General features: G+C 34.5%; 1 protein-coding gene across 1 annotated transcript; it reads left to right on the top strand.

Moving 5' to 3' along the window:
* The first annotated feature begins 1,228 nt into the window (after window positions 1-1,228).
* On the top strand, window positions 1,229-3,120 carry LOC119071995. Its single transcript, XM_037177118.1, has 5 exons — window positions 1,229-1,369; window positions 2,180-2,250; window positions 2,316-2,456; window positions 2,708-2,793; window positions 2,853-3,120. Exons 2-5 carry the CDS (start codon window positions 2,196-2,198, stop codon window positions 3,099-3,101), a joined length of 531 nt encoding a protein of 176 aa, XP_037033013.1. The 5' UTR covers window positions 1,229-1,369; window positions 2,180-2,195; the 3' UTR covers window positions 3,102-3,120.
* The last annotated feature ends 9,087 nt before the right edge of the window (window positions 3,121-12,207 follow it).

Here is a 12,207-nt window from a genome sequence, read left to right as displayed (position 1 = left end):
GCGCCATCTTTCGTGAAAATCCGGTACCATTTCGATTTTTGGCGCCCTCTCAAATTTGTCAATTTACACTGAAAACACTCAATGATCGAATACTTTCGAACGGTAGTGTAGTTTCGTTTTAATCATTTTAAAAATAAACCTATCAGCTAGCAGTCTAAATAAAAAATGACAAAATTTCGATTCTGTGAACAATAATGATTCAAAATCAAAATAATGCTTAAAATTGTGCGCCAACAATACTTCGTTCGGGCTACAACTCGCGAAATTGCCTAAAAACAATCGTCCAAAACAGATACTCAAAAAAATTTTCATGTAAGGGGTCGAAAACCAGAGAAAAATCTTAAAACTCCTTCATTTTCGGCCCCAACACATGAAAATTCATCTGGCATAGTGTTTATCTGGTCCGGAAGGCTAAAATATTGGACCCGTATTTTTTTTAGAATTTAAAAAAATATTTTAGATTTGGGGAGCGAAGCATTTGTTCAAATGTACGAAAGCGTTGGTTAGAAGAGAGGAGGATGATGGTGTATATCTTTTTTACTCTTCTAACCAACGCATTCTAAACGCAGATCTAAACAATTTTTTCAAATTCTAAAAAAAAACGGGTCCAATATTTTAGCCTTCCGGACCAGATAAACACCATGCCAGATGAATTTGAGACTATTCATAGATAATCCTCTGCTAAGAATATCCTCACAAAATAATTTTAAGAAAATCCGTGACAATTGAAGATAAAAAATGAAATCGCAGAAAATCCTGTAGAACTGAAATTGCATGATGATCACGATTACCACTAGATTTTGAGCTCTCCGATTCTCTGCAGAAACTTTTCACGAACTTTATTTCATGAACTTAATTACACTGAAACACTGAATTGCTGACATTTACAGTTTACCTAAAAACTTTATCGGTAAGTTTGTGGTAAATCTTGGTAATTATAATTACTAGTAATAGCCCTGGATTTTACGTTTATTGTATTTCATTCAAGTCAAAGGGTCAGGACGAAACCAATCAACCGTTGCTCTTAAAATGTTAAGTTTCACTGTTTCGAGTGTGTGTGGATTAGAAAAAGTGAAACAGAAAATCCAATTATATTTTGAACCGAGCTGAAAGAAGAAACGATTTATAACTTTTTGTTTATTTGAATTTGTCAGGTTTTTTTTCTTCTTATATTTTTAGTTCTTCATTCTTTGCATTCACACAAAAACCGACAGCATGTATTACTCAACATGTTTTGTTTATTTTGACTATTCGCGTCTGTGAGCTCGCAGAGAAAACATTATTTGTGAACGAAAGTATTCACGTTTCGTTTCCTGATCTGTCCGGTCTGTGCCAGTTTAAACGATTATTGTGTTGTATCAGATTTAAGGTAAAATTTTATTAAATTTATTATAAATTACATTAGTTTGTCCGACTATTAATATTTACGAACTGCAAAGTTTCATTGTGTCTTTAATCAAAGTGTATTTTTTATGATATAACAACGTCGACAGAAAATTTAAGTTGTAAACGTGAACCTAATTAGAAGCAGTTTGTGTGTATCCAATGGCTTTTAGATAAACGCATTATTGACAAACGTGATCTTATTGAACATTTCTGGATATCAAATATAAAATTAAAAGAATTTTAATCGGATAAGTGTGTCTCAGAACTTTAACCGAAAAATTCAATCCTTTAACATGAGAATAAATTGTGAATCGTACAACTCAACGCTGCATTGTTTTGTCCTCCTTTCTCACTCCTAATTTTAAAATTACAGCGCACCATCGCGTTATTCGAACATTTTTCAAACAATAAGCTATTGGTTATCGACAAAGACGAGAAAAATAAGCAAAGAGCTCTGCCTAACATTCTTATAAATAGCAAAAAATATGTTAAACTTGAAGTATAAGATGTCGAGTCAAACTCCGCGACGTTCCTTGAACAAAAGAAGTAATAGATTCAACTATTCCAGCGCGATACGTTGGCATTTGTAAGACGTTAAGAACAGAAACTTTTAAGATTATTCAAAGCGAAAATAAAAAAATATTTTACTGCTGGCTCTTAAGACAATACCAGGTATACTACGTAACCCCACAGGCTACTCTTAAAACGCGACGTTATATTTATCACAAAAGAAAAACAGCAGGGACCCAGTTACTTTTGTGAAACTCACGAAGCATATTTTTTTTCCCAACAGAACATTCAATAGTACAATGAAGATATTTACATTTAAATCTTTCCTGTGCTGCATGACGCTTGAAACTGGAGGTTTGTAAAATCTATTTTGCGATCCACCATTTTCTTAGACTTATCTAGTCAATTTTCTTGTTCAGGTTATGTAATCAGTTCAATCCATTTGATCATACAAGCACTGATTTTGCTCTTCGGCATCGCTTTCCTAAGCATCTACGACTGTAGTGACTTCGAAGAAATGGTCAATGTTGCAGAAGGGAGGATATGCATGTTCAATCGAGGTAAGAGAGAAAATAGTCTTTAGAAGTAGTTGCAAAAGTTGCTGCAAAAAATATTTTCCTTTTACAGATTTTGCAACTACTTTTGCAACTACTTCAGCCGGCTCCCAGCCTTTCGAAGTAGTTGCGAAAGTTGTTGCAAGAAACATTTTTCTTTTACAAATTTTGCAACTTCTTTTGCAACAACTTCAGAAGGGTAGAGAAAATTCATAAGTTCGATTAAAATTTACGAACATTTCATCTCGATATTACAGATTTCGTCGCTTTTAATTTGCTGCTGGTGACATTTTCGTTATCATTTGCCATATTACCTTATTGGTGCATTAAAGCCATAAAAAATGTTGGAAAATTCACTTGTACGTGTCAATGTTCCTTTTAATATTTTCGATTTTTTTTTAGAGAAACTTCAACGATGTCAAGCCTTTTATGTGGTTTTTGGTGGTGGTTGCCATTTGTTCCTTTTACGATCTTGCATTTCTCACACTGGAAGGACTTGCTTTAGCATTAATTAAGGGTTCCATAAATGTGTACTTTTTTTACGTTATTTTCTCCCTTCACATTATGCTGAGAGACGGTCCGAAGCGAAAACATACGCTACTGGACGAACCACCGGCTGGTTTAAAGAAAAATGCAAAATTAAACGTTTAAAGAAATAAAATCCTATTCCAACAGAGCTGTAAGCAAATTTAATTCTCATTCTACATGCGTGCGCCGTATAGATGGATCAGCTGAATTTATTAATACATTTTTGGATATTTCGCGAGGGGTTTACCACCATCGAAAAAATGTACCAAAGGTTCCAAACGTTATACATTCATTGTTGTTCTCGCACAAAAGGTGAACCAAAAATTAAATCAAAAATTCCATTTTCAATTCGAACATATTAGTACATTACCCCTCCCTATAAAATTCAGTTCTTAGCAACACCATAAATAATTAGTCATTATAATGGACCACTAAGAATTGTATGCGAGGTTTATTTACGTGATTTCGATGATGCAAATCAAATAGACATACGCATATACAATGTACCATATACGGTGTCTTTACGTCAGCAAAAATAAACTCATTCTTATAAAAGTGAATGGTAAATAGAAGCCCAAAAAAATAATTAAGAGGACGTAAATGCAAACAGTGACGTACGACGCCTACATGTTGTAACTCATTGATTCATTTTGTAATCAAACGATGAGCAGTATAATTGTTAGTTTCAATATTTCAGATTTTAGACCTAGGCGGAAGATTTTATTTATAGATTCGAAATTTACATATTTCCACCACACACAATGATGTTACAAGTGTTTCTCCTATTCATGCGTAAAATTGATGAAAGTTATGTTTTGATCCACTCGGTCGACCTTAAAGTACGCGCGACATTTTTGAAGCGAATTGAGTAAAGTATCGAAAGGCAAAACAATAGTGAAACGTATGTGAATAGACGGGATAATTCTGGCAACATGTTTTGACATCGACATAGAAGCAATATTCAAAAACGACACCGAAATTTGAACTATTCAAATAGCTATTTATCTACTGCAAGTTGAAAATATTCATAATTTTCAGCACCAATGTAGTTAGCAAACACAGTTGATTTACACACGACGTCGTAAAAAATATTCATAATTTTCATGCAAAACCACATCAACCCGTAACTAATACAGAATTCTACTTCACATGATCGTAGTAGGATTCTGTCAATTGTGTGAGCAAATCCTCATATCTTGGTTATATACAAGGTTATATATCCTTATGGATATGATTACACAGATTTACGCATGAAAATTGTCGCGTGCAAATGAACTACGTCTGCTCTAGCATTAGTTAACTAGATTGTTGTTGGAAATTATCTGCTCCGTTCGAACCAATTTGAACCTTACGTAGACGGCAATTTTCTCATTACTGATAATTTTAGCCTGTTTTTGGGCTTTGTAACAGGTATAACTCAAAATATTTTAATATTTTTAGACCCGTACGAAGTACTGGGGTCTTATGCGTTTACGCATACGTCCGTAACACGTCGAATTGGACTCCCTGAGTAAGGGGAAACCTATTGTGGTTGTCTAGAGATGCCAAATCAGTGAAAAAAAAAATGTCCGTCTGTCCGTCTGCACGCCAACTTGAGTAAAACGCATCTGATTTTGAAAAAAAAAAAATCCCGTTTGGTAATGTCAAAAGACAGGCTAAGTTCGAAGATGAGTGATTTTGGATCGACCCTTCCCGAGCTGTGGCCCAATAAGTGCTTTACGGTTTTTCGAAGATATCTCCGGACATTCAAACGTTACACTTGTAACTGATACGTCAAATAAAAGGTATTTACAATACCGATCGACAAAAAAAAGTTTATGGAAATCGGATGACCGACTCGTGAGTTAGACCCCTTGGTGTGAAACAGGCACAGGGCGGCAAGCAGTTTTTGCTTGTAGGTCGGCCACATTTGAACATATTTCGTCTGTTTTAGCTTTATTAGATAGGTGTTGACCGTACCAATTAGGGAACAAAAGAGTGTGAGCTAGGTCTCTTGGAGTGAGCTCTTATCTGGCTACTCGGCCGTACAGTTAACGTGGAGTATTTTGTCAATATCTCGAGTAAATTTTGACCGAATTTCATGATTTTTTTTTTGTTTGAAAGGTATTAACGAATGTAAAGCGTCGGTAAAATTTCCGGTCTCCTAACAAAATGGCTGACGGTGGCCATATTGGATTTTAATAAAAGTGACATATCTTGGGAAAAATGGTACTTAGAGTGTTTCTGTTAACATGGAAATAATTTGTTATGTGTGTGGCGTGTTTCAGGCATTCCATATATGGACATCTATATATATATATATATATCTATATTCAGCTATATTGAGCTATATACAGGCATATAGAGCTATATAATAGCATATTCATCTGTGAAATGTTTATTTATAGGAAAATATAGGTAAATATAGCGGTATATAGCTGTTTAAATAGGAATTTATGAAAGTTGACTTCGTACGGGGCTGTCTATATTGCCTCCGGCAATTTATTTGTATATGCTAACAAGGCAAAGAAAGATAATGTAAGTGATTTTAAAGGGCGAATTAATAGCTTTTCAGTAGAGAATGAAGTAAAAGAAATGAAGAGTTTCACAGTAAAGGCTTTTGATACGAATAGGTGTTTCGTACGGGTCGGCGTTAGCTATCTTTATTTCTGCTATGGAAATATCTTTCAAATGAGCTATCGCAAGACAAGTTTATAAATAATTTGGCCAAAAAAATTGATTTTTTCATATTGAAAATTGTGGAAAATCGGACCTCCGCGAAACTTGATGACTCACAAAAACTCGGCCAGCAAACTTTTTCATTTTTTTTCCTTTTTTGTATGTTAGAGTAGACCTCATAAAAGGACAAAATGCTGATTTAAGGTTTAAAAAAATGTACAATGTACCCTTTTCAAATTTTGATTTTTCGCCACCAGGAGATGATCAAGAAAAAAGTTGGTATGTGGCTTTTTGGTACCTATGAGCCACTAGAATTTCAAAATCGACCACCACTAGTATCTAATCGTAAACTGGCAAGCAATAGTAATGGATGTAATCAAACATATTTAACGTATTGTACAAAAATAAACACAAATCCAAAGAAAATAGAGTAAAACAAATACTTTCTTGATTTAATAACATTTTGAGTAGGACCAGTTATTGGTGGGTCAGCTCTAATAGCATGGTCTATGCAGTTCGGATCATAGCAAATGAGGTGTCGTTGTAAAGGTAAGACTTAGAGGTTGGACAACGGCAGTCACAGAGAACGGACGTGTTTATGCGTTGCTCTCTAAAAGTGTTTCTTTTGTGTGGCTGTGTGTGAATTCATTTTCGATTTTGTCTAATTTCTGTGCCAACTTTTACGGCTTTGGTGTTTTTATTTTGCTGTAATGGTTAAATGGTGAAATTATTTTAAAGGTCTTATTAACGAAGTCAAAGTGTTGTTCTCGTAGGTCATTTTCTCTTTGATCAATAAAGTCGTTCTCGCCTCATTGTGCGATATCAACAATTGTGTTATTTCCTTTGTTATTTAACATGTGCTTCGTGGCGTCGGTGTACGGATTAACAATCGACTCTACCAGAAGCTAATGCTAAATTACGTGCTCGATTAATGTACGAAAATGACACATTGCCGTATGGCATCTGGCAGTCAATTTTAGTGCAGGTAAGGTACAAACGCCTCGGGTTCTCATTTGACACCCCAAAACCACATAGCAAATTTTTACAAATTTGCTGTGGTACAATCCCAAGATACAGAAACTATCTTGTACTCCAAAATGACCGCGAGGTTTAACAGATCTATTGATTGATACGTTGTATGGATGTCAAGGGATATGACGAAATACGAATCATTCAAACGCTACAACCTGCAACGCCAGAACGAGTTCAGTCACATGGTGGCATGGCGATTTATACGAAGAGGCAACTCATGGCCTATGGTGATTAGACACTTGCTATTACCTAAAACTAATAGCCGTAACCGTAACAAAGTCGGAAATATCAAAAAACCCAACATTCGCTTTCTCCATAAAAGAAACCATATCGACATAATGTCAATAGTAGAAAGAGCTACAACATGACAATGTTGATAGCGCCATCTTTGGGAAAATGTACAGGTCAATTAGTGATGGTTGTGGTATTCGCATACCACCCACGGCTTGGAGAATTCACAACGTATGGGACGTTAACACACGGTCGATTTGTGAACAATCTAAGTCGGGAGAGATATGATGTAAAATCACAGTCCATATGATCAAGAGACTTGTACAATAGCACAACAGGCCCATCTGAGGCTTAGGTGCTGGGCTTACACCCTCCCATCTAATCTAATCTAATCTAATCTAGTATCTAATCTTCTACTTCTCTTGATTTGAAAATTTTCAAGAGATTCTTGATGAATAATCTTTTACTTCATTAGTTTTGACATTCATTTTGCTATATAAAAGGAATTGAGCGCGTCTGTACGTTTTTGTCATTATTTTTGAAAGTGCCGTTAGTCTTTATTTCACTATTCGTACAAAGGTAATGTTCAGGTGTGTTTGTGTGATTGATTGTCATGACAAATGGCAGTCTGAATCAATCAACTATAGTTAAATGTTTGGTGAAAGCAAAGTGACCTGATGCTGCGCCATTAAAAGTTTCAGTTTTTTGCGGCTTATCTTCAAGAGAAACTTTCAATTGGAAGTTTAAAAGAGTTTCAAATATCAAAACTAATACAGTTTCATAGCATAATAATCACGCATTACATGCACTCACATAATCATTTTCCATTTTTCTGTGCACTCAGCCAAATGTCGAAGAAATGGTTCGATAGCTCATTCATTCCAGACAATTTAATCTGAGTATCGAACATTTGAGTAAAGAAGAAACAAATTTGGGATTTTTTTTATGATGGAATATGATCTAGGAAATCCTTTTATCACGGGAAAATCCTCTGTCAGCCAAATTCGCGTTTATCTGCCCTATGGACACCATTATCATCAATCTATTTTCCTAGAAGGGAAATACCTGATCGAGGTATTGTTACGAGGTGTGCTTGCATTTCAGCAAAGGAAAATAACATTTGAAGTACACGTGTGCTACAATTGTTTGTGATCAACATCTTCAGTATGTCGTCGAATTATTTCACCAACAATTCTTCCATATATGAACGGAGTTAATTAGTAAAGAGCCACCACACAATGAGCACCCACACATTAAATTCAAAATTTAATACAAAGCGTCACATAAAATTACATAATTAGTGGATTACAAGAACCATGATTACGTAGTTAAGGCAAACGAACACATAATTTGTTTAAATAGTCGACTGGATTTTACGAATTCCCATAATTCAAATAAACAAACAATTTATATATCACCCATCATTTCGCGGATGGGGATGGCTTTTGTGTATACAGTACAATATGTTTATAGTAAAATGTTGTTGCTCTATTTTGTCTCTGTCAAAATTCCATGTAAAATTACAACCTGCAGACATATAAAATGAAACTTCTCAAAATTAATATCAAAAGCCTATATATTATTACACTTTCTCCTCGTTTTGACAAAATATACAAAAGCTTTGCTTTCTTATCGCTTTGCCTGAAGCCTTAATTTCGTCATTCAGTGAGTCTTATGCTGTATGGTTTGTTGTGTACCATACCATATACCATATCGATATAACATCCGAATAAGTGATAGGCATATATATGGATATGTGTATGTGTGTAGTATACATAGTATATTGTTGACGAACAACAAAACACATCCCTTGGCGCACACAATACGAAAAAGATGAAAGGACACGTGACACATCCAAAACGATTTATTTACGAGACAAAATTGAAGATTTTTCTTCTATATTACTTCTCTGGTTCGTACGTATCCATCTATATATGTGGCTGGGATATTGTCAATGGGGAAAATTTGATGTATAAAATGGTACAAAGATTTATTAATATTTTTCCAATAACAAAAGTTTCTCTCGATGTTATTTGTTGTCATCCATCATTACAAATATTAAAAAGAAAAAAAATTAAATCTTGTTTTTGATGTGTGCCATGTCAACTGTTTGTGTACCATACCATAGTATTTCGGCAGCATCCAGTTTTACTGTGTTTTATCCACTGTGGTGGCAGCAAGAACCTTCTATTTAACATGTGTGTGTGTGCTGATCACGGCAGCAGCATATATGGGTACACCTAAACGTACGTATATTCAACACTAAATATAAAATTATAATTCAACTCAAATTGTATCTTGCATGCTTAAAATCATAAATAGTGAGCTCCCAAGCACGCTGGAATGATTATTTTCATAAATCAACATTTATTCGAGTCAAAACACAAAAGGAGAATTTTCATTCTCGCAAAAACTTTTTAGTATTTCAACCGCATAGTCCCGAATTGCGAATGCAAAACAACCAAAATAATAATACAGCCGGTTGGAAGATGGAGTGTAGTAGTATACTACTACACTTCGTTTGGAATATAATTTGCTAGAGCCATCTCAATTGATGGAGTTTAGCTCTAGTTCTCCATTTAAGCTGTATATTGTATACAAGACAATACTTCGAAAACATTCACGCTGAGTTGCATGTTTATAACATCATCGCGTTCTGAATTTAAATTAGAAATGTAATTATTAAGTTAAACACAATTAACCAAATAAGTTTTGCATATGCATACCTCGTTGCGGGAGGTGGAGTGTGTGAGTTCGGTGGGTACATAGCGGTTTTTCGAGAATGTGATGAGAGATCTCGGTTCGTTTACAGTTGGATGGTATATTATGCTCGGCTTTTTTACTTTTACAAAACGACGGAATGTTTGGAGAATAGTTTTATGAATGGAAAGATGCTAGATTATTATACGGCGGTTTTGCAGCTCTTTTCTGTTCCAATACTTATTATATAAATGAGCAGTGAACACATAAAGTTTTCCGTGCTCATATACCAAAAGAAATTACTTTTCAGTCAGTTTTTAAGATCAACAAATGCAATAAGAAATCATAACGAAAGTTTTGTCATCATAAGTTTATGTTCATGTTCGCTTGTCTGCATGATGACTTTAATTCGTCACAGGGCTGGTTGTTGGTTATGTAATAATGTCTTTCAGTTAATACTTTAACGGAATTACAAAGGATTGTGTCGGTGACGTGTTGCACGACATTTTAAATTGTTTGCAAATTAAAAATTCAGCTCATATTTCTGTTCAAATTCAGATTCAGTTTGTTTGTTTGTTTGTCGCTTTTTTGTTCGCAGTCTAATTTGATTTTTATATTATTCTTTTTCAAATCACCAATTTTCCATCGAAATGCAATCGGTTTATATTTATACGTTTGACTTGTCGGAACATGTTTCGATATATAAATTTTAATTCAAAAACAATGCCAACACCAGCAGAGCATAGTGCTGCACACATTCATTTTATAAAACTTTTAAAATGCACAATCGTTCCGAAAGTCACATTTTTTAACATTAGATTTTTTTTGAAATCGGAGAAATATTGGCGTAAAAATATGAAAATAAATGGCAAAGTTGCACAGCGAATTTGCATCTATGACCACACAACCACATAATATGTGACCTGCATTGTTATTGTGTGTTATTTTTGTAATGTTGTGTGATATATAGAATATTTTTAGTCGTCTTTTCGTGTAGACAATTTTTTTTTTGTTTGGTTTAAGTGTAAAATGTAGCGTACAGAGAACTTTCCTGTTACTCGTTATTTTCTCGTCGAGCTGGATGGAAAAAATGTGAATATATCCGGGGGGTAATCGCTTTGAGTAAATGATGTTAGGTACCGACCTAATACAGTAAATAAAATTACTGCAACACAGTGATTTCGAGTAAAAGTGAGGCCGAATTAACGGTACAGCAATTTTCCTGGTACAAGTTGGGAGATTGGAATTTTACGCAAAAGATGTGGAAATTTTCAAAGCGAATAGAAGCCATGCTTGATAACACATACTAATGTAGAACTTTCAGTCCAGGCACAAGATTTTTGGCGCCAGCGGATCATAATTCGATGTTTTTCTTGACTCTAACATTAGGATCAAAAGGTTCGATTATTTGGTGGAAATTTTTGCAATCGGAAAATGTTTTATCACTTAGTACACTATATACTATCACATTCAGCAGTGGATATGTATTCTTACGACCGTCCAGTTACGCATTACTACTCCAAGCTAAGGAGATACAATAGAATATCCGATTAAATGCTAATGTTAGGATGCTATGCTGTTCCATAATTTCGGGCGGTGATGTACCCCTCGGAAATTCTTGAAGGGATTGTTAAAATGGTTGCATTTTTCACATTTTAGATTATTTGAATACATGTTACAACATGAGTTTTTTTTAAATAAAACCGATAGTATTTGCACGGAAATGCCATTTTGTTATTTATAGTTCAATGATGACGATAAAAAAAACGTCGAATCTAATGTTAACTTTTGACTTTTCGATGGCGGATTTTGCCTTAGGTTCTTAGTATATTGTTAAGATTTATGATAACTTCAAATTTGTGATTTATAATTTGAACTTTGATTTGTTTTCTTTACGTCCGATGCACTATTTCTATGAGATCAGGTAGAGTCAACAGAAACTTATAGAATTGTAGTATGAATGTAGTATGTACATGAAGGATTCATGTGTCGTTTTAGGGGACACCCAGAGACCCTGAGTATCAACATTCTAACATAGACCAAATGACATGTTTGTCCAACGATTAAACAAATGATACAGAAATACAGAAACGAGAAATTATGAAAATTATGGAAAAGTATAAAAAAATGAATCGGGCCGAGAAACACATCGGTTCAGAAATAATTCAGCTCCACCAAATCTACAAAGTGTCGACACCTCTCACAGTGATTTAAAACATTCAGAAAATTACGGACATATCTCCGAAACGAGATGCCCGATTTAAATAAATAAAAAAAGAAAATTTTAACGAATTTACAGTCTTTCTATCGGTTTCAGAGATTTTCCTTTGAGAAAAAAATATTTTTCGACTTTGACCAATTTTTTCCGCCATTTTGGATTCAAATGTCAAAAAAAAAATCCTCAAAAAAATGTAGACGTTTCTCTATAACTTATCCTTTGGAAGTGAATTGATATATCTTCTCGCTTACGAATAAAAAATCATAGAAAAAAAGTGACATAACGGCCGCTCACCAGAGAACCATTGAGCTGCCGCCTTGGCCCCACATCAATTTAGAATCGACGATTATAACGATTTTGTAAGATGCACGATTAAGCCTTTTAATCAAC

The sequence above is a fragment of the Bradysia coprophila genome (genome assembly GCF_014529535.1).
Source record: "Bradysia coprophila strain Holo2 chromosome IV unlocalized genomic scaffold, BU_Bcop_v1 contig_5, whole genome shotgun sequence".
Taxonomy (NCBI): Eukaryota; Metazoa; Arthropoda; class Insecta; order Diptera; family Sciaridae; genus Bradysia; species Bradysia coprophila.
This window is presented reverse-complemented; position numbering and strand designations above follow the sequence as displayed.